At 34.5% G+C, this 26,630-nt stretch overlaps 3 protein-coding genes across 3 annotated transcripts; 1 reads left to right on the top strand and 2 right to left on the bottom strand.

Moving 5' to 3' along the window:
• Positions 1 to 667: 667 nt before the first annotated feature.
• Positions 668 to 1,507, bottom strand: LOC112099079. Its single transcript, XM_024186182.1, has one exon. It carries the CDS (start codon positions 1,505 to 1,507, stop codon positions 668 to 670), a length of 840 nt encoding a protein of 279 aa, XP_024041950.1.
• A 7,768-nt stretch (positions 1,508 to 9,275) lies between these two features.
• Positions 9,276 to 9,829, bottom strand: LOC18044481 (late embryogenesis abundant protein 6). The gene is made up of 2 exons (XM_006436671.2): positions 9,740 to 9,829; positions 9,276 to 9,617 (listed from the first exon to the last, which is right to left on the bottom strand). The coding sequence occupies exons 1-2, from the start codon at positions 9,824 to 9,826 to the stop codon at positions 9,276 to 9,278; spliced, it is 429 nt and encodes a 142-aa protein (XP_006436734.1). The 5' UTR covers positions 9,827 to 9,829.
• Positions 9,830 to 22,266: 12,437 nt separating this feature from the next.
• Positions 22,267 to 24,829, top strand: LOC18044482 (ferredoxin-2). The gene is made up of 6 exons (XM_024186068.1): positions 22,267 to 22,565; positions 22,669 to 22,732; positions 23,260 to 23,348; positions 24,104 to 24,172; positions 24,459 to 24,503; positions 24,609 to 24,829. Exons 1-6 carry the CDS (start codon positions 22,320 to 22,322, stop codon positions 24,651 to 24,653), a joined length of 558 nt encoding a protein of 185 aa, XP_024041836.1. The 5' UTR covers positions 22,267 to 22,319; the 3' UTR covers positions 24,654 to 24,829.
• Positions 24,830 to 26,630: the final 1,801 nt, after the last annotated feature.

Below are 26,630 nucleotides of genomic sequence, written 5' to 3' on the forward strand. Positions count from 1 at the left end.
TGACTAGAACAACGTTGGATACCCAATCGGGGTACACTGCTTCTCGGATAAACCTTGCTGCTAATAGGCGGTCTACCTCTTGTTCAATTGCATCGTACCTCTCTTGGTTGAAGGCGCGACGCTTCTGTTTGACCGGTTTATTATGTAGGCTGACATTGAGTTTGTGACAAGAGAGAGAAGGTGGGATACCCGGCATATCCGAGTGGGACCAAGCGAATACATCGTGGTGCTCACGTAGGAAGGTGATGAGTTTCTCTCTTTGTTCCTCCGAGAGGTTGGAACCTACTTTCACTATCTTTGTTGGGTCGGTGGTGCAAATCGAGACTGAAATAAGATCTTCAACTGGGGTACCCCTTTTTTCATCCTTCAATATTCGGGGATCCAATGGTGCCTCAACTTCACACATGGGCTCCACTTGGTCCCCATGGGGTACCCTCGAGCTATCCCCCGCAACTACTTCTACACTCATTGGTGAGGATTCCAACTGCTCTCGTGGGTGGGCTACCTGGGGAGATTTTTTGAGTACCGCTCTCCGTCGTCTGGCGAGCGCTCTCCTTGAGGGATAAGGTGTAGGCTGGCTGCCACTGGGGTACCCATTCGTTGGCGAATCAGAAGTTATTTGGTAAGTGACTTTGGAGGCCACGGAGTAACATCCACGAGCCGATTGCTAGTCCCCTTTAATGGTGATCACCTCTTGGGCGGCCGGGACTTTCATAGCGAGGTAGTGCATGGATACCACCGCTTTAGTTGCTACTAAAAACGGCCTGCCCAATATAATATTGTAGGCACCCGGGCAATCTACAATAAGAAAATCAATCATATGAACAACACGGTAAGGTACCTTACCAAGTGTAACGGGGAGCGTAATGATGCCTTTTGGTATAACCATATCTCCAGCAAACCCAATAAGAGGCGTAGCATATAGGGTGATCTTTGGCGACTCAATCAATAGTTGATCCAAGGCGCTTTTGAAAATGATGTCAACGGAGCTGCCGGTATCTACGAGAGTTCTTACTACCTTACCAGTGGCAACCTTCAACGTAATTATGAAGGCATCGTCATGGGGGTACGAGATGCCCTCCGCATCTTTTTCTGTAAAAAGGATAGGCGGGGGATGGTGGGATACCTTCGGTATACCCCATTCATTAAGGTTGACTTCTTTGCTCATATTGGTGGTTATCGGCAACGATCTACCATAGCCTTTGATAGCCCTCCTAGATTGGCCTGCTAAAGTCGGTCCGCTTATGATCATTCGGACATACACACCTTTCTTGTGTCCAGGGGGTACCTCTCGTTCGGGACTGCCATCAGCTACCCGTTTGCCTTTATCCTGTTCCGCAGATTTCCGAGTTTCTCTCATGCCAGCAACAAATTCTTTGAGGTACCCGCTGAGAATCAAAGATTCAATTTCTTCTCGCAAGGTGAAGCACTCGGCTGTGCTGTGACCAAAGTCCTCATGGAACTCGCAATACTTCAGGCTACGCTTCATGTTGGGGTACTTCTTCATTGGCTTAGGTGGACGGAGGAGGCCGCTATCCCAAATATGGTAGAAGATCTGCTCTGGGGATCGATTCAGTGGGTGGTAAGATTCGTACCGAGGCCTCGGTGGTGGCTCTCGCTAATCCGGTGGTGGCGATCTCAGAGGTTGGGGTACCCTTGAGGTACCCTGAGGGTTATACCCTCATCCCCGCAGGGCAGCCCGTGGAGGGCTCCGTGCTCGGGGTACCCCCGGTATTGGGGCCTCCACCCTCTTGGGCTTCTCCTTGTTCTTTGTAATATCGGCCTTATCTTCTTGGCGCTTCAATTGGCATTTTTCGTCCATCTCCACTTGTTGCAACGCCCGAGAGCGAGCTTCCCCATATGAAAGTGGACGCTTCTTTTGAAAAGAACGCCATAACTTGCCCAACCGTAAATTTTTCTCAAAATGGGTCAATGTGTATTGGTTTCCAAATGCTCCAGTTTGCAGCACCTCTTGGTGGAAATGACTTACATACTTTGCCAAAGGCTCGGCTTCCCCTTGCTTGATAAAGGCAAGTTTGGAGGCTATCCTATCTTGAGTGGAAGCATAGGAAAACTCTTTAGTAAATTCGGATAACAATTGGTGTAAGGAAGATATGCTACCCGCTTTCAAAGAGCGAAACCATGACTTCGCGGGGCCCGTGAGTGTGTGTGTAAACATCCTACACATGGTGCTCTCATCTACACCCTTAATAAGCATTTGGTCACGGTATAGCTCAGCATGCTCCGAGGGATCAGTGGTACCCGAGTATTGGGATATCTGAGGCATGGCGAACGCCTCGGTGAGAGCTGCTGTCCTAATCTCTATAGTGAATGGCGATTGGTAGGTCATTGGCGTTGGTGTAGCTGTGATGTTTTGCTTTTCGGAAAGGAGCTTCACTTGGGTTTCCAGGTTCTCCATCTTTTCCACAAGTTTGAGGGGTACCCTCGGTGTACCCGATGATGTCGCCGCCATTTGAGAAGCCCTTTTGGCGTTTAACTTCTCACAGAGATCCTCGTGGGTACGCTTTGCACGCCTCGTACCCTGGCTGCTGCGGGAATTGCAAGAGGCAGTGGAACGCTCGTCGCGGGAGCCCACAGTTTGAAACTTAGAACGGGTACACAATGGCCTAGGCTTTGGCTTGCTGACCTTGGGTACCCCTCTTCTGACCATAGCTTGGTCGTCCGTTTGAGGTGGTGGAGCCTCTAGCGTCACTGGTGGAAGTGAACTTTCGGGTGCTCGAGATCCGACCGCCCTAAGTATTGCGTGGGCAAGATCCTCAAAACGCTTGTGCGAAATAGGTTCTTCTTCTTGGCGAACACCCGTCGATTGCTTGACACCCTTGCCCTTACTGATGCGGGCTACCCTTCTTGCAGGATCACTATCTTCACTGCTGCTGTCATCTCTCATCCTTGTAGGATCCCCCATTAAACTTTCGGGAGGTACGTCGGGTGCCATGTATTGGAGTACACACAACAACTAGTTTGGTAACCGTGGAGGAGGCTTTTTGTGCGTTTCCCCACAGACGGCGCCAATTATTTTCAATTGATTTTGGGGTAGGAAATGCCAAACCAATCTAGAACAATAAATTTATATTTTTGGGGAGATGGGGTACCTCACTAGTTTATTGTGTGCGGTGCGGTGTATCTGAAATTCGTGGGAGGTGAGAATGGAAAAGAGAGTGGTAACAATGGTGGAAGGTCGGAAACAAGAGAGGTGTCCTTCAAAATGAGCTCCACGCCTACAAAATAATGAAATAGAGGTTAGAGATGAAGCCGGGGTACCCCGACGTTCACACTCCGACGCTCAAGTTAGTAAACTCAAGCTTTTATGGTCAAGAGAGCTGGCTAGCCCTCTATAAATTAGGGTTTAAGGTTGAAGAAAACCTCTTTTTGGAGTGTGAGTGTTTTTGGGCGAATGAGAGCATGGTGGAGAGTGAAACCTAGGCGCCTTTATATATGGAGTACCTTAGTTGCCACGTGGCGTACCCCTTTTTGGCTAACGTCCTTTTACCTCTTTATAATTTTTTGGGCCGTTATCTACATGTTCGCGGCGTATCTCATCTTTTGGAAACGTGGCGCATGCTGGAGAGTGGTCCGGGGTACCTCTGCAGTAGCTGTCGGGTGGGCGGCTGGGGACCACTGTCCTTGGGACAGTGTCCTTCACTTTTGGCAGAGGTAGCAGGCGGCTGTCCCCCCCTTTTGATACGACGTTCTTGATTCCTAATTCTGACAAAATCAAATAATATCTTTTAGGAAGCGGAGACGTTTCTTATGGCGGATATTTTCGATGGATTCTCTTACATCCGCTTTGCCGGGTACCTCAAGTTACGTGAGGTACCCCCTATTACGCAGGGTACCCCTATTTGTATGGGGTACCTCATATTATATGGGGTATCTCTATTTGTGTGGGATACCTCTAATTGTACAGGGTACCTCTATTTATACTGGGTACCTCAAGTCATGCCGGGCACCTCGGATTATGCAGGGTACCTCCGATTATGCTAAAATCATTCCATTAGCTGACACGTGGCGCTCTATTACCTTTCCTATTTTCCCTCAAACATATATCATGTTATGTATGACATATTATCTATCACGATTCTGTCATTGTTACTTTGATGAAAAATTTTCGCGCATGATGACCGGTGTCTGTCATATAAACATGACATATTTAATTGGAATAATAAAATTATTTAATTATTTTAATTAGAATGGGTTGGAATAATTGAAATTTCTTTAAAATATATTTTGACGGTAAATAAAATAAATTTTAATTATTTAGCGGGATTTATTGAAATTGCCGCTAGTAGTTGATATATTCAATAATATATCAACTAATTCTAAAAAAATATAAATTAAAAACTAAAAAATCTAAGCTTTCACAATTGACATCTAAATCAATACCCAAAATTTATTCATTACAAACAAACAATCAACTAAACAAAAAATTTTCCAGTTTAGTATACAACCTCCCATAAAAAAATAAACACCAAAATCAATTTCAAAAAATATTCCAACGACTTTCAAATGAATCTTCAACATCGACAAAGCAACCATCAAACTACACATCCATCGGCATGCTTTTGTTTGGATTCTAGCTGCTGAACAATCAACTAAAGCAATTTCGATCCTTAAGTAGTCTTTGAGTGCAAGCATTTCACTATTGGCAATTTTGGGAAGAAAAATGCATACGAAAGAGATTACACATTAACTCAAGCAATGTTCATATTGTCTGGACTAACACTGCAAGAAAGATAAAAAGATAATTAAATTATTTACCTTCATTTGCGAAAAAAATTAAAGAGAAGTCAAATTTTCAATTTTTACCTTTTGTTACTCCCCTATTATTGTAGATGATATTCTTAAAAGATAATGCAAGCATTCTTTACACTAGAAATTCCATGGCCCACCATCATAAAAGTTAATGCAACAAACAATTTCAACCATCTCTAATGCAAATTCCATGAGCATCATAAACTAAAAAGAATAATAGTACCTTAATTTTCTTACATCTAAGCCAGGTAGCACTAATGAATCTTCGAGAGCACAGTGCTAAAGCAGGTTCATACTTACTAAATTAAGTTAACAAACAATAAAGTGTAAGAAGTAAAATTCTAATCTATGACAAGCACCCAAAACAAGTGCAGTAGGGTGAATTTTTCCACTTCCAAATTTTCATTGCTAATTCAACTATTAAGAGATGGAAACATATGGAATAAGAAACATATTCCATCCAAAAGATTATTCAACTTAGATTATTCAATATAAACCTAATAAGCTTATGGTCTTATTTAAAGAATATTATAATATTCCATAATTTCTAGAAATCAAAGTAAAATTATAATATTCTTTAGGTAAGAGATACACTTATTCGAGTTTCTTAAATGAGGTAGGCTAATTTTTTATTTTGGTTATGTTTCTTTCTTTTCTAATCCCATTTTTCTCCTATTTCTTGTTCCACATCAATTGGTGATAAAGCTTCTTTATCATATCTCAAAACCATTCCAGCCAAGAATAAGGAGTTAAAGAACTATTTTGCACTAGCTATATAAAGGATTATATTACAGTATTGTATACCAGATAGAAAAAATAAAAATATCAGTTAAGGCAACATTCATATCTCCAAATCTAGCACTTGAAAACATTAAGTAAGGGAATTTGCCAATAACAAAGTTGGTTGGAGAAAATCGAAATGGATATTTAGTTTGATGCCAATATATATAAAGAAGTAAACAATTATAAAGAAAAAGAAAATTGAAAAAAAAAGAAAATTAAAACCTTGTTGAGAGCATTTTGAAAGAGCTCAATGGCAATCTTCCCAAACCTTAATTATAGCAGTTTTGGAAGGTAGCTCTTTAAGCCTCTTTTAAAATAACTCAACTTAATTGTTGATTTCAACTGGAACAATAATAATAGGAACATGTCAGCTAAAATAAACAGGAAGGAAGCTTGGAAAATTGTAGAAAAAAAATGTTAAGCCATTACAAACCTGTTCACATCTTTCTGTAATAGTTTCCTGACAACCAGCTCCACCAAGGATGTGGTTATACAATTACAACATAGATTATTTCCAGGCCATAATTGGGGCTTGCCCAATTGCACTCATGAATCAAGATATGGAGTTTGGTGTATAAAGTCTTCAACTCCTTATAAAGCATGCACAAATGCAAGCAAATGACATACAAATACTCAAAGCAACAAATTGACTTAATCAAGATCTCAGATGCAATGCAATTTCTTATGTATTCACTAAAACTCTAAGACCCCCTTTAACATAATCCCATTATGTTAGCAGAATGAAAAAAACGCATATAATGTGAAGGCAATGAATCATATTCAAGTAAACATGTACTAAAGATTCAAGCATCACTTGAAAATTCCATCAAAATCCCAACCAAGCAAACTCAGCGTGATAGAATCAATAAGGACAACACAAAGCAAACAAAAGAAACTATTTGTGCTAATCGTCAATTAACAACATTCCTAAGTATATACCTACCTAATTTCAGTATAAGCACACATAAAATTCAGTGAAATATTAAATTAACAAAATTACTAAGATAACCAATTTGCACAATGAATTAAGCGAAATGAAACGTACGGATGAAGAGGAGGAGAGGGAGGAAGAGGAGAAGGCTAGAATTGCCCTTGAGAAGATCATTGACAGGAGTGTAGTGAACAGGGAATGAGGAGACCAAAGTGGTCAAAACGATTTGGGCCGTCAAGATTTCGTACACCTTGCGAATGAAACCCCATCAGAGCGGATTCTCTCCGTAACTGAGACTGGGGTAAAGCGTCTCCCCCTCTACGCCTTCCAAATCTACCTCGAATTTGTCGGCATCTTTGCTCCTCATGTTCTCGTAGCCCAACATCTTTCAAGCGATTTTGATTTTTTAATTTAGATAAAGCTGTTGAAAATTAATTTTAAAAAAAATGAAAAAGAAAGGTGGCTTCAATTGAGAGCATAATTAGGCAAGTTTGATGGCTATAAATAGGAGGGTGCTCCTCCTCACTTTTGTATCCAATTAAAAGCATTCAATTGGTGAACGCAAGTGAAACATTGAGAGCTTCCATCATGGGAGAGAAATATTCTTAAGTATATAATTATATTAAAGGAGTATTTGATTCTTTAATATGAGTATTATTGATTTATTTTGTTAAGGAATATTTTTTGAAATTATGTATTTGAGGCTTGGGTGAGAGAAAATTATTTCTGACAGTGTGGTTATAATAATTCTTCATATAATGAATATTTTTTCTCTGATTGTCTCTTGACAACGGTCATAATTTTTTTTCGAATTTAAAATTTTCCACGTAAATCTTGTGTTATGTGATTATTGTATTCTCTATTTAAATTTTTTATTAATTTATTACTTAACAACTTACTTAAAGTGATCTTGGGAGAAAGCTCAATTTCCTAACAAAAGCAAATAATGAATATGAAATGGCAGCGTTAGAATGACAACTATTGAGTGAGAAATTGGCGCTTGTTGAGCGACCAGTAGCTTGCAACGACAGTTGACTGAAGACTGTCGAGTTTGTTGACTTAGGGTTTCCATCAGTTGTGATGTTGTAAGGGCTCTGGATTTTTTTCAATTAAGAAATTTTGTGAGGCTTAGGCTGATTTGTAATGTAGAGCGTGAGTGACTACAGTGAGGCTTAGGGTTCAATTCCTTCAACGATTACAGGTGAGAGAAGGAGCAGTGAAGAGAGTGAGGAAGCAAAGCTTAAGGTTCAATTCGTTTATCACTTCTGGAAATTTGCTTAAGTGTTGATTTGTTAGCTTAATTTATTTACAACAACCAGACGACATCGTTTTTGTTATTTTTATTTTTTTAAGAATAATTTAAATATTAACAATGGCAATTTTGTAATTAAACGAATCAAATAATTTAAATTATCAATAAATGGCACTATTTCACGTGTTATTAGTAATTCAAAATAAATTATATTTAATAAAACAAAATCTAAAACGTTGTCATTGAAGAGTAGTATTTTTGCAATTAAATTCATTTAAAAAATAAAATAATATTACATGACATGTAGCCATCATAATTTCATGTCGTGTCTGTATCTGTCAAGGATCTATCACTAAATAATGACAAAACATTATACGTCACGAAAGTGTCATATTTTAATGATATTTTCATGACACAATGATATATGTCAAAAATTTTATGCCATAAAAATGTGTTTTTTTAGTAGTAATTATTCTATCACAAAACATCATTAATTTATGATAAAAAATAATTCTATCACAAAACCATCATTAATTCATGATAAAAAAAATAATTCTATCACAAAATCATCATTAATCTGTGATAGAAAATAATTATATCACAAAACCATCATTAATCCATGATAGATTGAAATCCATGATAGATTGAAAATTCTGTCACAAGTCTGTCATATTTTTATGATATAAGCCGAATCTATCACAAGTTGTTTGTCATTTATTGCTAGTTTTCTTGTAGTAAAAATAAATCCAAAATAAATTTCAACTTGCAATCAAATAAATACAAATTTCAGGTTCAATTAGAATTTCAATCAGAATCGAATATATATTTTCTATCACAAAACCATCATTAATCCATGATAGATTGAAAATTATGTCACAAGTCTGTCATATTTTTATGATATAAGTCGAATCTGTCAGAAATTGTCTTTATTGCCAGTTTTCTTGTAGTGAAAATGAATCCAAAATAAATTTCAACTTGCAATCAAATAAATACAAATTTTAGGTTCAATTAGAATTTCAACCAGAATCGAATATATTCAAACCAAATGTCCACCCCTAAATTTTATATCAGTTCAAAAATAATATTATTCCTGATTAAGTAATACCTTATAAAACTAAATAGAAATTTTACATTATCTGCAAATGGTAATATGCAATTTTATTCCTATTAACTAGTATCTAATTTTCCTCAAATTAATGCATTTATCACTTGCTCTTTATATTTTCAATTTATCTTCAGCTTTTGTGCAAGAGTCATAGTATAGAAGGATTCAATTCAAATACATATGGTATATCTATTTAATTTAAATAAATATATTGAATGTTCTATGTGAACTATAAGAGAAATTCAACTCTATTTTAAACCAGAAACTTATGGCCTAAGCAAAATTAAAGTGCAAATTCTGAAAGCAAACCGCACAAACCAAAGCATGCATTTTCTATTCGCATAAGTTTGGAAACAACCCCACTCGGTCAAGTTACATATAAAATAACTCTTTTCAACAGGATACACGCAACCCTACTGCTGCTACTACTGCTACAAGTGCTTGTTATAGGCCGGAGGAATAGGGTTTCCTCCAAGTGGGTAAGTTGGAATTGCGGTTCTAGTCATAGGATCCGCCGCGAGTCCAACCGGTTGGTGGATGTGCCCGTGGGTGGTGGCAGCCGGCGGCGGCTCATTCTGGCCTAGGTGATGATGATCATCAGTTCCTGCTGCAAGGTTTGGGCCGTAAAGATGAGACTGCTTGGCTCGCAATTTCTCCACGGCGTGTATCGCCTTGGCTTGGTGCATCTCCATCTTCGCCTTAGCCTCCTTAGCCTTTCTACATTGGTGGGCTATCTCTTTCTCTTCCTTTGTCCTCGCCGCCGCTTTCTCTGCCTGCCATACACACACTAACACAATATTTACCGGTCCGACTCGAGGGGTCTGAATGAAGAAGATATAAAATTAATGTGATGAATAAAGATTCTTTTATAAATTTAGAATGTTTTCAATTAAACCTTCTCATCGGCTTTGGCTTTGTAGATGTCAACATGAGCCTTGCCGGTGCTGGCCGCGTTGCTAACTTTTTCCTTTATATTTTGCATCTTTAGTTTCTTTCCCAGGATCAACTGCACCAACTGCTGTTGGTTAATGAATATTCAAGTTCTAACCTTATTTATTTATTTATATAAAAATTGAAGATCATTGGATTTACTGCCACGTCTTATGTTGTCTGCCACGCGTATTTCATGCAGTTGCCTATCGTGGATTGTCTGCCACGTTAGACCACTTTGCTTTCGTTTTTAATTTAAGGGTAATTTTAAGAAACCTCCCCTTAAGTTTGGCATATTCTCAATTTGAAAGAAAGTATCTGAATATTTTTAAAGACTCCCTTAATGTTAGTATTTCCATTCATTGGATGTTTGCTGACTAACATAAAGACAACATTACCCCTAAGACCCGAAAGGACTTAAAAACACCCTTCTTTCTTTGCGCCAAATATCACATTAGAAATGAAAACACTTAAAATGCCTTTGAGGAAAAAAAATTTGACATTGAACATTCATCAACTAAAAGTCTATGAAACATTCATCAACTAAAAGACAATTCATAGACACAGTATAATAAGTACATAAACTTTATATTTTAATTACATTGAGATTTAAAAAAAGAAACACAGATGTCTTGAGAAAATGTAAAATTAAAATTACAAACACAAAAGACAGTTTGATTTCAAAAGCAATCAAATAGCCTTATTATATTGCTCACAGTTGCAACATACTTTATCGTCATCTCCTATGCATTAAGAATTTTTTCTTTGTAACTTTAATCATTACCCTTTTCTCTTCTACTTATTTGTATAGTAGAGATATCTCTTTTTTCATTTTTTGTTAGCATATTATGCCCTCTTTCTCTCCATTTGCTTCTGCCAATTATTGAATATGCTAAAGATGAAACTAGAAGTAGAACAAAGAAAGAAAAAAAAATCTAGAACAAAGAAAGAAAAAAATCTACAACAAGAAGAGTCAGGTTACCTCAATCTATTTTGAATATAGCAATAATAGAAATTACAAGTCATGGATCCCCATCTCAGCATCTTATTATACCCCGCAAAGAAATTCTACTGCTCCTTTCATTTTACACATACAACCTCCAATCACATGCAGAGCCATTTTAGTGGCTAAAATGCAAATCAAAACATAAGACAACTTCAATAACACAAAAAACTTAAATCTTTTACACAAATATCAACTGCCTTCCACTCAAGCTAACATGATAAAAGAAATATTCTTAATTTCATATTGTAATAAGCAGTTTGCATACTATTCTAAAGTAAAAGACATTGGAACATGTTGCCTTGAAACAAGAAAGACCAAATCGCAAACCTAGATGAACAAAGCTGATATAAATCGAAAGAATTAAATCAGCTTCATCATACAAAACAAAAATTGGAAACCAAGAAGCATGCATGTACAGTAGAAAATATCAATCAAAATTCAAAATAAACAGAAGCAGCACCACTAGAAGATGGAGAAAAAAATCATACTAAGTACTAAAAAGAAGACACTAGCAACTTTCGGTTGAAAATATAATAAGAAAATAATTTTAGCCTTTACAGTTGATGGTTTCAAATCACATCCGAGTTGATATATGGAACAATTGAATTATATTATGCTTTTCTCATACTATACCACACAAATAAAATAATCAGTTGAATGCAGCAAACCGTTTCATATAGCCTAAACTCACTGATCCAACACAAAAGAATGTAGCAAATCATTTTCATTTTTTTCAACCAAAGGCATGTAAATACGACAATATAAACAAAAAAAATTCAAAAACCCCTTTAACAAAATACCGTCTAAATACACTTTAAGCTAATCTTTAATAAGCTGTTAATGGTAATGTTCTTGTGGGGAATGGCAAATGTAGAAAAATACAATAATAATGGTGGAACTTTATTGTGTAAAGTAATGTGTTTACAAAATTTTATGTAAGACGAAAATAATGTGTATTTCAAGACATGTTACAAATGTCGCTTTTCTTAAAACGTTATTTGCCCCCACCAGTTGAGTGATGCATATAGGTTAAGCAAATACGTCTCCAAGATACAATGAAGCACTTGTTTGTTTGCTTGCATTGTGCATCGACGAAAGCAAACCAAAATACTCTTGAATGCTGCAAACCTGCCAAGAAACAAGAATATTGTTCCTGTAGAAAAAAATATATTGAATTTTTAATGCACAAAAAAATGAGTGTTTTGTGATGAAACTTGTTTTAGAAAAAAGGGCTGAGAAAAGAGTGGTGTGGGATTATTATTTTTATGTCTAAATGGTTTAAACATGATCTCTATTTATAGACCTACTTATGCCCATTCATTTGAGTTGTCATCTTTCATGATACCTCTTCATTCATGGCCATTAGATCAAGATTTAATTTTAATCAATGGTCCAAATTGAACCATCACCATTTCAAATGAAATGTCACCATGAAATGATGCATCTCCAAGTGAAATGTTATTGTGAAAAGTTATATTCTTAAGTGAAAATATACATTTTCTATAAGACACAATTAATTGGACATGTCTTTATAATAAGACACCATTTATTTTGAAAAATTTCCAACAATTCCCTTCTATTTTCAAAATAAATGAATTTTGAAAAATTATCTCACACAAGCTTGGAAAACTTATGCATAGATGAAGGTGTTTTTTGGACTTGAACCTTCAGTTAGTGACAACACATCAAAGTTAATCAAGGTGGCACGGTAGACAAGCTTTGTGTTGTGCAAATTTTAATGTACTCGCAAGCGCACGAATCTATTGTAGTATAGACTAATGGTGACGAGTGTCGATCCCACGAGGAGGTGGATTTTAATTATATATAGAATTAATTTTGTAAATGAGTAGTTGGATTTATGGTGGAAATGATTTGGAATATGCTAATAATTAAATTAAAATGGCGAGAATAAATTCTAAAATTGGAATTGCAATTGAGAGAATAAATTGAAGAGAAAATCTATTAAATTGACGTACTTGGGTATCTGGATCCGTATCAACATGCATCATGGGCTAAATAATCCTTATTAATGCCAATTAAATCATGAAGGGGGAATCTACACCTCATGAACCACGCTCTAATCAATATGGTGCTAAGGGCTTATCGTGCCAAATAATAATAACCTTATACTAGAGAGCCGGTGTAACCAAGGCGGTATCTAGACAAGACTATTATTATTTGTCGACGAGAAGTCAAAACATCCACAAAAATTAGAGGAGAAGAGAACATAAATTTACCAAATTAAGCCCATGACACATGTTGAGACTTCACCTTCAACCTAAGCTTGAAAGAAAATTAGCCACTCATAATTGAACTAGGGATAAAATGAGAATTTATTAAAATACGAAGAAAATACAAGATGGAGAAGGAATTACAAAAAATGGATCCCAAAAATGGATTTAGAGATATCAAATTAGGGGGGAGAGGCCCCTTTTTTATAGATACATGGAGTAAATCATGGCCATCGGATTAAAAACAGTTTGGACGCTCAGGATTGCGCCACGTCATCAGTCAACAGTCCACGGTTTGACCACGCGGATGAACAGTAACACGGTTTGACCCGACTTTAAACAGTAACGCGGTTTGACCCGGATGAACAGTAACGCGGTTTGACCCGGATGAACAGTAACGCGGTTTGACCCGGATGAACAGTAACGCGGTTTGGTTGAAAATAATCCTGTGTGATGCATGCACCGTACACGAGATTTTTCGTCCACTGATATATTGCCACGTCACCATCAACAGTACATAAGAATTTTAGTCCAACAGGATCGTGTCACCTCATCAGTCAATGCCACATCATCGGTCAATGCCACGTCATCATCCGTCTATGTGAACAGTGTCGTGAACAGTAACGTAGACAGTACCGTACATGTGAATAGTACCGTACATGTGAATAGTACCATTTTTCCTTTTATGCTCCTCCTAAGGTTTTTGACCGTCCTGAGTTCAAAAGTGATGTCCGTTTTGCCGTCTGATTTCTCCTTTATTGTGAAATGACTATAATGCCCCTAAAATATATAAAATACTTAATTAAAATAAAACACATGTAATTAAATCACAAGAAGGTTAAATACATAAAAGTAAGGGTTGTTAGTAAGACTTGAAATGTAAAATGACGGTTTTCTCCTTTATAAATATGCATTTTCTAACACTCAACACTTTGAACTAGCGACCTTATTCGACTAACTGAATATATCTCACATATAAGTTTTCAAATTCTCAAGTATTCTTTAGCCGACACGTGGATTGGCTATGTGTCTATATCTTATTATTATGAGCGCTTTAGTAACCAGCCAAGTTACATAGGAAACGGCACCACGTCCTACACTCACATGGGTAAACTTATCTAGAATGTCCTTGTAACTAAAACATTTATAAGTCTATTAAAAGCTAAGTAACTTAACATTTCCCATATATTACAGGTATCAAGCACTAAGCTATCAAGCATCTAAAAATATTATAGTGCTTACTATCATAACATATGATGTACTTTTGCTCATTAAACCCAAAATCTTGATATTTCAAGTGTTGGGTTGAGTTTCTATCATTGGTAATAAGATAATGTTGGCTTCAGTCTCATTCCCTTAGAAGTTTTTAATACAATATCTCTTGTCAGGCCTTTAGTTAAGAGGTCTGCCAAATTTTGGCATGATTTCACAAAGTCAATTGTCATTACTCTATCTGTAAGTAATTATCTCACATAACTATGTTTTAGACCAATATGCCTAGACTTTCCATTATAAATTTGACTGTATGCTATTGACAAAGTTGCCTAAGTATCACAGTGAATGGATATAGGAGACATTGGTTTAGGCCAAATAGGAATTTCTATAAGTAACTTCCTTAACCATTCAGCTTTCTTGTAACATAAAGCCAAAGCTACAAATTCTGCAGCCATGGTGGAGTCTGCTATACAAGTTTGCTTCTTTGAGCCCTATGAAATAACTCTTCCTCCAAGATTAAAAATCCAACCACTTGTGGATGTATGATCATCTCGATCAGTAATCTAACTAGCATATTAAAATCCTTCCAAAACTGAAGGATATCAAGTATAATATATACCATAATCCGTTGTATGTTTTAAATATTTTAGAATTCTGTACACTGCTTGCTAATGTGCTTGGCTTGGATTAATAATATATCTACTCAGCTTTCCAACAACGAAAGCAATGTCAGGTCTAGTACAAGTCATCGCATATATAAGACACCCAATAATTTGTGCATATTCTAATTGGGATATTGCTCTTCCAGTGTTAGGGCATAATCTTATGTTTGAATCAAAATGTGTTGACACAAGCTTACAATTATAATAATTGAATTTCTTTAAAATTTTCTCAATATAATGTGATTGAGTCAATATTAGGACATGCTCATTTTTTATAATTTTAATCCAAAAAATCACATTAGTAAGCCCCATGTCTTTCATATCAAAATTAGATGACAATAATGATTTAGTGAGTTTAATGCTCTCACTATCAGTACCAAAAATTAACATGTCATCTACATACAAATAAATAATCACACCTTTATTTCCATTGAATCTGCTATATACACATTTATCATATTCATGAATATTAAATCTATTTGAAATAATTACTTTGTCAAACTTTTCATGCCACTGCTTTGGAGCTTGTTAAGGCCATATAAAAACTTAATTAGTTTACAAACTTTATGTTCTTATCCTGGCATAACAAATCCTTCTGGTTGTTAAGCCACTAGGCTATAGCCTAGTGGTTAGAACCCAAACCTCACAATTATGAGGTCAAGGGTTCGAGCCCCCACAATGCATTGTGGATGTTTAACTTCCTTCCTCAATTTGAGTGAAGACAATTTTCTCTTTTTCGAAATGTGAGTGAAATAGACGTCTCTCAAATATTAAAAAGGGCAAAAATCTAGATTGTACTTCATAAGAATTAATGTAAACTAATCCTAGTAATAGTTTGATTTGTAAATATCAGTTGTAATCTCATGTAATATGAGTTGTACTCTTGAGCAATAGTCTCATGTAATTAAAAAAAAAATCATTCCAGTTGTTTCATGTAAATTTCCTCATCCAGTTCTCCATTTAAGAAAGATGTTTTTACATCAATTTGATGGATCAAAATGATAAATTGAAGCCAAAGCAATCAAGACTCAAATAGTAGCAATTCTTGCAACAGGTACATAAGTATCGAAATAATCCATGCCTTCTTTTTATGTAAAGCCTTTTGCTACTAGTCTTGCTTTAAATCTTTCAATTGTTCCATCAACTTTCTTCTTCTTTTTGGAAATCCATTTACAACATATATGATTAGAGCCATGTGGTAAATCAACTAATTTCCAAGTCTTATTACCCATAATAGAATCCATTTCATCATTAATCGCCTCATTTTAGACGGCAGTATCTTGAGACTTCATTGCCTCTTCATAGGTGAGGGGATCAAACTCTATAGTATGTGTGATCATGGTCTATTTAGATTGTAAGTCTCTTGTCCCTTCAACTAAATAGGTTATAAAATATGGTCCAAAGGATTTTATAGTCCTTATTTTTTTACTTATTCTCAATTGATTTTGCTCATTATTACCATTATGCTTTTGACCATTTTCTATTGGTTTATCATTCTTTTGAGAATCAATACTTTTTGATATAGTGAAAAATCTATTTTCATAGAATATTGTATCTCTAGATTCCACTATAGTATTGATCTCAACAAAGCTATTAGGTTATATTATTATAAACCTATAAGCTTTACTATGGTTAGCATATCCTAAGAATGTGCATTCAATGCTCTTTTCTCCTAATTTTTTTATCTTAGGTTTAGGTAGTCTTACAATGGATTGACAACCCAAAACTCTTAGATAAAAAAGATTAGACTTTCTCTTTTTCCATAATTCATAAGGGGTCACTTTTGTTTTCTTATCAGGCACTCCATTTAAGATATGACATGCAGTCAAAATTACTTCACCCTAAAAACTTTTACCAAGCCCAACATTAAAAAGCATAACATTAACTATTTCTATTAATGTCTTATTTTTCCTTTCAGCTACGTCATTTTGTTGTGGTGTATATTATGTGCTAGTTTCATGTATAATGCTAACAGATTCACAAAATTCAGAAAATGCATATTCGCCCCTTTATCACTTCTAAGGCATTTTATTTTAACATCACAAAAATTCTCAACTTCATTTTTATAAATTTTAAATTTATCTAACACTTGATTTTTAGAATGTAATAAATACACATAGCAATATTTTGAAAAATCATCAATAAATGTTACAAAGTATTTTTTACCCCCTTTAGTAGGATTACTATGCATATCACATATATCACTATGAATTAAATACAATAAAAAAGATGTTTTTTCAATTTTTGGAAAATGAATTTTTGTGATTTTAGTCTGTGCACATACTTTACATTTTTTATGCATATCATTTTCATGCTTAGGAATTAATTCCAAATTAGCCATATCATTCAATCTTCTAATATTCACATGTCCTAAATGATTATGTCACAAAAATAATGAGTCAACCATATAAGCTGAAGAAACATTCATATTATTGATATTGAGTTTAAACATTCCCTCATAAATATATCCTTTCCCAACAAAGGTACCACCCTTAGATAATATAAACTTGTTTGACTCAAAAACAAGTTTGAAGCCAGACTTATTAAGAAGGCTACTAGATACAAGATTTTTTCTAACTGCAGGAACATGATAAACATCAATAAGAACTAAGATTTTTTCATAAATAAACTCTAGTTGCACATTGCCTTTTCCTTTAACTATTGCAGTGGAGGAATTTCCTAAGTAAAGAACACTTCCATCATCAATTGTTTTATAAGATTTGAAAAGGCTATGATCCTTGCATACATGTTTGGTTGCACCAGAATCTATCCACTATGCATTATTATCTTCAAGAACATTAATCTTAGATATTGTGGCCACAAAATTTGTATTCAAAACTTCCTTTTGCTTTTTAAGAAGTCGACAATCTCTTTTGAAGTGTCCAGGTTTTCCGCAGTGGTGGCATGATTCTCTTTGGAATCAAACTTTCTCTTTTGGTTATTCTCAGGGTGAGTAGAATGCTTAAACTTCTTCCCCTCCTCCACAACATTAATTTTATAGGACATAGCAGCCTGGTCCTCAAGACTATTAAGCTTGAGTTCCTCTTCAATATAAGGACTTTGGCCTAAGCCTTCCAGACTAATTTCCTCTTTGCCATGTTTAAGACTTTTCTTATAGTCTTGCCAAGAGAGAGGAAATTTATCAATAATTGAAGAGACAATAATAGACTCATCCATTTTCAAGTTGTGTTTGTTGAATTGATCAAGAATATGCAAAATCTCATTATATTGTTCAACCACAAGTCTATTATCAATCATTTTATAATTAAAAAATTTAGAAGCCAAAAATTTCTTACTTGTGGCATCTTCCATCATGTATTTAGCTTCTAATGAGTTCCATATTTCTTTTGTTGTAGATTTTTTGTGGTATTGATCAAACAAAGTATCAGACTTGGCATTGCATATATATGTCCCTTGCACACGTAGTCATCTTGCTCTCACTTCTGTTGCACTCTTGTTTTCGCTAAAGTCGCATCCTTACATTCTTGAGGCTTTGGTGTTGTCAGAACATAGACCATTAAGGCTTGTCAACAAGAAATACAATTTTTTCTGCCAACGAATAAAGTTGACACCATCAAACCGCTCTAATTTAACAAAATCTACTGCGAATTGTCGAAAAGATAAACTCAATGCCATTGTTACAGTAATAACATCTTAAGATTGTTGGTGGTTTGTATTTGTGGGGAATGAAAAATGTAGAGAAATACAATAATATGGAACTTTATTGTGTAAAGTAATGTGTTTACAACTCTGTATGTAGGAAGAAAATAATAGTAATAGGTAAACTGGAGAAAATAATGTGTACTTCAAGGCACGTTACGAATGTCGCTTTCCTTAAAATGTTATTTGCCCCCATCAATTGAGTGATGCATGTGGGTTAAGCAAATACATCTCCAGGATACAATGAAGCACTTGTTTGTTTGCTTGCGTTGTGGATCAACGAAAGCAAACCAAAATACTCTTGAATGTTGCAAGACTGCCAAGAAACAATATATTGTTCTTGCAGAAAAAAATATATTAGATTTTTAATGCACAAAAAAATGAGTGTTTTGTGATGAAACTCGTTTTAGAAAAGGGAGTTGAGAAAAGAGTGGTGTGGGATCATTATTTTTATGTCTAAATGGCTTAAACATGACCTCTATTTATAGACATACTTGTGCACCTTCGTTTAGGTTGTCATCTTTCATGATACCTCTGCATTCATAGCCATTGGATCAAGATGTAATTTTAATCAATGGTCCAAATTGAACCATCACCATTTTAAATGAAATGTCACCATTGTTAGCCTAAAAGGCTGCACATATTGTAATTTTGATGATAATAAACATGTGTCTTAAGTGATATGATAAATATTATATTTCACATTTTCACTAGTTCTTGAAGGAAAATATTTATGCAAGTGAATCAAGTGAAATCAAGCTCAAGACACTCAACGGACAATGCCTTAATCAAGAACAAAGTTTAGCGCAACAAAGTCATTATAGCGACAAATTCTTGTAAAGAAGGTATGATTTAATATATGCATGATTTAGCATTTTAGAAGCTCAAGATTTTGTTTAAAAAAATAGTATTTTTCATAAACCATAAAGTTTTATATTTATAAGACAAGTATTTTGTGGATTTGAGAGTTTTTCAAATTTTGGATTAAATTGAACAAGTTTTGAGAACTTTGAAATTAGTAAGAATTATGAAAAGATTCTCTTTGAAAAGTATTATAAATTTTTTAGCCATAACATAATTTCAGAAAGTTTTGAGAATAACGAGTATTATTTAGAAATTTTGGATTTGGACTTATTTGCAAATATGTAAAATATTTTGGTCTATAGTATAATTTCTAAAACTTCTAGATTGTATTTTAATTTTTGAAAATATTAGAGCTAAGAAGTAAATATAAAAAATATGTTGGAAAGACAAAGAGTTATAGACTCGCTGCCAATGTTTAGAGGCTAGTTGAGGCAAATTTTCAAATTTTCAAAGCCAAATTTTGTAACGGTAGCTTACACTATACTAAGTGGTGATTAGGCTAGCTGGCTATTTATTGATTTTATCTATAACGAATAGTTTTTGTGTTAAAATTATATAAACTCAAATCTAATTTAATTTTTGTAACTTTTGCAAGAAAGAACAAGAGCATACATCATATTTTAAGCTTCCATTTCTCAAATCATCATATATTAAATCTTTATTGTGCTATCATTTGTATATCCACTCTAAAAGAGAGTTGTTTGTTGTAATCTTCATTTCTTTATCAAATTTGTCAAAGTTTGAGTGTGAGAAATACTTGAGTTAAGAGATTAGGGGATAATCTCTTATTGTAAAGGTCTATTGATACCTTATAAGTCAATTGTAAAAACTTGAAGTATTGGGAGACTTGGATAATGAAATACTCAAGCTTGGTTTGCTTAGAGGCATGGAGGTAAGCGGAAATTGCCGAACCACGTAAAAATCTTTGTGTTTGCTCTCTCTTCCCTTACTCTTTTATTTTTAAACATTGTGAAATTTATTGTTTTTTTTTTAATTTCATTGAGGCATTAGATTAAATTGTTGTGTGGTTTGCTTGGCTTAAGTTTTTAAAAACCCAATTCACCCCCCTCTTGGGTTGCATAACTGGTATTTCAACCATGAAATGATGCATCTCCAAGTGCAATGTCACCATGAAAAGTTATATTCTTAAGTGAAAAGATACATTTTCTATAAGGCACAATTAATTAGACATGTCTTTACAATAAGACACCATTTATTTTAAAAATTTTCCAACATAAGCATATTCATCTATCATGAATCCATGGAAAAAATCATAAGCATATAGCTAAAAATCTCAAACAATTTTCAAAACCTATTTTCAATCAATTACAAGACCACAAAGATATTTGATTGAGCTCTATCTTCAATATGATTTGGATTAATCATTTAACTATAACATGAATTGATGGAAAAATCAAGAGAAATATCTACATTCTTAAACAATTTTGAAACGCATTTTCAATTTCTCACCAAAAATTCTAATTTCAGCAAATGAAAATAAAAGCAACTGATACATGCCTCATTCGCAGCTCCAAATGGCAGGATGATTAGCCATTCGGCGTGAAACTCACTAGCTTGTACTCTCTTACCTCACGCTCGTGAATCGTTCTTTGTCGATATTAGAGTCATCGGCTTCGTCGTCATGATCTCTAGCTTGTGGCCAAAGTACTTAATCAATTCATCAGAGAGAAAATGAAATGAGTTTTGAGCTACTGTGCTTCAATGTTGTTAGAGGAGAGAGATGAGCTGTATTTCTAGTTTTGGTGGATGAAAGAGTTGAACAAAGTCCAAAACCCAATGTCAAAATCTTAAAATTTTTGGAATTTTTTATTATTAACTTGTTCAATTACGATCTTGCCCTCATCTACCTAACATATATGAAACAATATATTATCATTAAGGAGGTCTCTAAGAGTACTTGGATACTTTCTATCAAACTGAGAATATGCCAAACTTTAGGAGAAGTTTCTAAAAATTACAGTTTGATTTTACACTAATTAAAGACTAATTATCGTTCAGTCACTCTTTTATTTTTAAACAATTTTAATTTACATCTTACTTTAGATTAAAAAAAAAATTATCAACCTATTTCTATTTTCTCTCTTTTTTTTAAAGAAATAAAATAATTTGAAGTTTTTTAAAAGTAAGTATCTATTTGTTATAACTTATTTAATGATCATAAGTAATCCCATGAACTTTTTTTAAAAAAAAATTTGTTGCTATTTGATTGTTTTTTAAGCAGAGCTTTAAAAATTAAATAAGCTCTTTTACTTCTATTAATAAAAGTTTAAATTTTAGACTTTAGAAGTAGAGGTTAATTTTTTTTAAATATTAAATTTATTTATTTTTTATTTTTTTAGTTTATGTGTGATTTTTAAATATTTAAATTTGAATAAAAAAAAGTAAACTTTTGTACTTTTATCTAAATAAAAAAAATTTTGAATGAGAAATTAGATATTATATTCTAAAAATATCTTTATTAAATATATTTATTTTCTAAACTATAAAACTAATCATTTTTTATTTTAATTTATAAGAATATAAATGTTAAATAATCATTTTAGATATTTTTTATTTATAAACACAAACTAAATCTTAATTTATATTCAAATATTTAAAAATAAAAAATAAATATGTCATTTATATATTTGTATTTAAATCTATTAAATTCTAGATAAAAAGCAAATACGTAATTTCAGAGAAAATTAATTATTTACCCTCGAACTTAAACCAATCTTATTATAAGAAATCTTGACTGTATTTTCTTATTTAAAGTCAAGATCAACCATTCTCGCATCACTCATACTGATTTTGATGTATGAATGGTATTTATTTAAATATAACTCATCATCATTTATCTAAAATGCCACGTTGCATAAGCAGCTACAAACCGAAGTTGAGTTATCCATGGACTTGCTCGTTCCTCCAAGCTCGTGCTGCCGGAAACCGCCACTTCACCGGCAACTTACTTCCTCAACATACAACAACACTCGCAATCCCAGTTCCTTAAAATGCCGCCCTCGTAAAACGGTGTCGTCAGAGCTCCAAACTACGGCGGGAGTGAATGGTAGCTACTCCCCGTCGATTCCGACTCATAAAGTGACCGTTCACGACAGGTTTCGAGGCGTCGTTCACGAGTTCCTCGTCCCCGAGGTATGCGAATTAAAATTGTTGAAAAATCTTTTTTTTTTTTTGTGCGTTTGTTTAAATTGTGGTAAAAATTGAGTGATTGAATTGTAACTAAAATGAAATGCAGGACCAGTACATACTACACACTGCAGAATCTCAAAATATCACTCTTCCTTTCGCTTGCAGGCACGGTATTGATTGTTCTCTTACTCGCTGTCACAATTGGCTTATTTTATCTTAATTATCAATAAAATGTGTATTATTTTAGTTTATGTTAGATATACTTAACTCTCTAATAAATTAAGAATAATATGAGAGTCATGCAGCACTTGGCACTCATCTATTGGAAGATTAATTTCATACCTTGTAAAATTGTTTATTCTATTCTACCATCTATTCAATGGATGAATGCCATGTAGCATTTGGATAATAGTTATGATACGGTTTGGGAAGTGGTTTGGGAAGTGTAGCAGTACTTATAAATCAAACGTAGTACATAATTTGCTGAACAAGCAGATATCTTCATGATTCAGTCTCTTGATCGCGTGATGTTTGATTTGAATACACTAAAGTGCTGAGTTCCTTCGCTACTTATATTTTTTATAATTGTTTGCCTTTGAAGTGGAACTGTTGTAAATATTGGTGTAAGTTTCGCTGTTTTGTTGGTTAAAAATTGTTCTTGGAAAAAGCTTAAGCTTCTTTCTACATGGCATGGCAGGTTGCTGCACTAGCTGCGCTGTGCGTATAAAATCAGGGCAAATTAAGCAGCCCGAGGCACTAGGGATATCAGCTGAACTCAAATCAAAGGCATGCACTATATTATTATCTGCATTGTAGATTGAGATTTTGTTACATTACTTTCCAGTTATACGAACAAGATACTGTGTTCAAAGTTCTACCCTGAAGATGATGTCATATAATTATAATCGTTTATTGATTAGCTTGTTATAAAACTCAGCTAGAGAAGGTAAGTTCGATGTGAGGCTCAGTATGGTTGCTAAGACAATTTAGGTGAGAAAACAAACCAAACAAATCCTGAACAAAATTACCATAACTGAACTGGAAAACCATCCACTGACCTTTCTCATGGTTCATTTTATATCTGAACATGTTATGCACGGGTCTTTGGACTGCCACTTTTCATGTAGAAATGGATCAAAATCATTCCACCAGTTATAATATTTTTAATTAGAAGTGTCTATGCCAAGTCCAGAACTTTATTTAGCGAATGTGTGGCACCCTTCCGCTGAAGCAATAATGCTTCAGGAGACTTAGTATATGCATTTATTTATTATGTTACAAACATAAATGTAACGGGAATATTTCTTTCTTACACAGATCTATATTTTCTAATGATCATTAATTTCTTAAGATGTACATCTATATTTGAATGCCAACAATAAGGTCCGACTGCTGCGCCTTAAAATGTCTGTTTGATGTAATATTTAAAACAAGAAAAGGTATTTTTTGTGTAGTTCTATACTTCCATTGTAAGTTTATAATTAATGAATAAATGCTAGATTGTAGTTTGTTTAATGCCATTAAATGTGTCTTGAATTCAGGGATATGCGCTTCTTTGTGTGGGTTACCCATCGTCTGATGTTGAAGTAGAAACACAGGATGAAGACGAGGTAAAGTACAAAATTCTAGCAAATCAATAGAAAAATAGAAAGGATTTTTAAACATTTTCTGTAAAAATGCAATCATTACATCTTGGTGCTAACAGCTTTAACAGATTAATTCATGCTGCCTTAAATGAAAACAATGGGGCAATCTTTTCTGAAAAATGCAATCAGTTCATGTTGTTGTCTTTTCAAACAATCCTTTCTGAAAAGCATTTTAGTTCTCACTTGTATGGCAACATTTAAGGATATCCTTTTGTTTACAGCAGAAATATAAACTTACTGGCATGTGCAGGTATATTGGCTTCAATTTGGAAGATATTTTGCCAGAGGACCAGTTGTAAGTAGTGATTCTAATAAGATCTTGAAATATAGAATGCTTTTGTAGCAAAATAATGGAAGAAAGAAGAATGCTTCTAACTTCAGAATTTTTTCCATGTGGCAGGAAAGGGATGACTATGCATTGGAGCTAGCGCTGGGCGATGAATAAGCAATTTAGAAAGCTGAATAGACATACAGTCCTATTGAGGAAACCCTGTGGATTCTATTTTTCAGCCCACTTTTCTTTTTGGCTGCATGTTGTGTTTGAAAATCTGTTAGAGACGGACAATGTATACTCATCATGAAAGCTTTTTGATTTCTTATGAAAACCAAACTTCTTGTGAATCTCTCTGTCCATGTTGTTGTTTATGTGGTTGGTGGTCGTGCAGAATGTTGCTTTGCTATTTTATGCATGGGTATCCCTTTCAAGTTTCTTGTTTTGTTGATTGGTTGTTCCTTTTGTCTTGCTTGCTCTCCATTATTGGTTCTGTGTATTAAATCCTTTTAGCCTTTCATTGTGTGTTCTGCTACTGGAAGGAGAATGGTGTTCTGTTGCAGGACATTTCTGTCTGTAGCACCATGCACGAGTGCAATGCTAGCATGGATTTGAATCTTGAAATAGCTTCTTCGAATTTCTTTTTCTTTTATCATCTCTGTGGTTATGGTGATAAGATTAGTATTCTGTAAGCATTATCATGGCTCTGATGCAAATATTTTGAGCGTTTTAAAGCTTCTTGAAATAATTTCCCTTTAGAAACGAAGGGAAAATGTGTCATTAAGCATCAAAGTGATTGAAACATATGATAGTGCAAAACCGTGAGAGAAACCTTTTGATGGTTTACTTATCATTACAGGATTAATATCATTTCTTTGATAGAAATTATGCTACTTTGATTTATAATGCCAAATTGATTATCATTTAATTCACGTGGACACTTAAAATATCATCCACGAGGGCCAAACACACGGAACAAGGGTAGCTTTCTATCCTTTGTAATATTTAAGAATGGACACGAGACATGAGACCTTCAATTCACGAAAGCTTTCGAGTGAATCAGTGTCATGTGCTCTTTACTTTTTTTCTTTTTTTTCTCTTTTGGGTCCTCCCAAGCACATTTGATAGACGACCCAAACTTGGTTGCCTTTATTGGTTGGCCGGTTGTTGCTAGTTAATTATTTTATCCGTGTAGCTTAAAAATGTGACATGAATGGGGTTTTTTTTGGCATATAAGCATTATGGAGTCATATGACTCGTATCCGGTGCAAATTCCTCGTCCCTAAATCTAATAATTCTCCTTTTCTTCTTCTTCATGATCACAACGACTCACTCACTTACACACAGTCGCACATGCCCAGCCCTAACCCTGCCTAAGCTATCAAACGCCTATGCCACCGCCGTTGTCAATTCTGCTCAGGTGCGTCGGCACTGCATCCAGCCGTCCTTGAGCCGATTTGCTTCCTCATTCCAGGTTTCAGCTGTTGTCGTCTCTGCCATTCTCGAGCTGATTCACTTTCCTGTTCCAACTGCTGTTGTCTGTGTCGTCGCTGCCTCCATCTTCGTTCGCCATCATCGGCCGCATAGGCTAATTTCAAATTTGCATACTTCTCACAGCAATTTCAAATGGTGTATGAAGGGGACAATTTTATTGTAATTTTTTGTTTCTAGGAAGCCTAGTTTCGTCCTTTTCTTTTTCTTTTCTATGTTTAAGTTCCTGGCTTCGGTTCCAAATAGTGTAGAAGTGAAGTAATAGAATTAAATCTTATTTGGGAAGCGTTAAAGTGTTTGATAAATACTAACTGTTCTAATTTGAAAGTTATATTAATATAATTTTTTATTCGTACGATGAAAAGTTTATTATATTTTTAATAATTTTATCAAAATTATTATTTAAAATTTATATTTACTACATACTATTAATTTTTATTTTGTAGTTATTATTTTTTCACAGTAGTTATAATTTAAAAGGTATAACCCCTCAATCTTGAATAAGACCTTAGTGTTACTCAACCACGTCGTGTTGTAGTTCTTGCCATTGCCAAGCGATTGGCATTTGAAGAGCTTTGACTTCATTTGGGCAAAGAGGTTGGATTTCAAGTTAGACATGATCAAAAAATTGGAGACAGTTGCTCAATCAAGTTTATGATT

The sequence above is a fragment of the Citrus clementina genome, unplaced genomic scaffold (assembly GCF_000493195.1).
Source record: "Citrus clementina cultivar Clemenules unplaced genomic scaffold, Citrus_clementina_v1.0 scaffold_4, whole genome shotgun sequence".
Taxonomy (NCBI): Eukaryota; Viridiplantae; Streptophyta; class Magnoliopsida; order Sapindales; family Rutaceae; genus Citrus; species Citrus x clementina.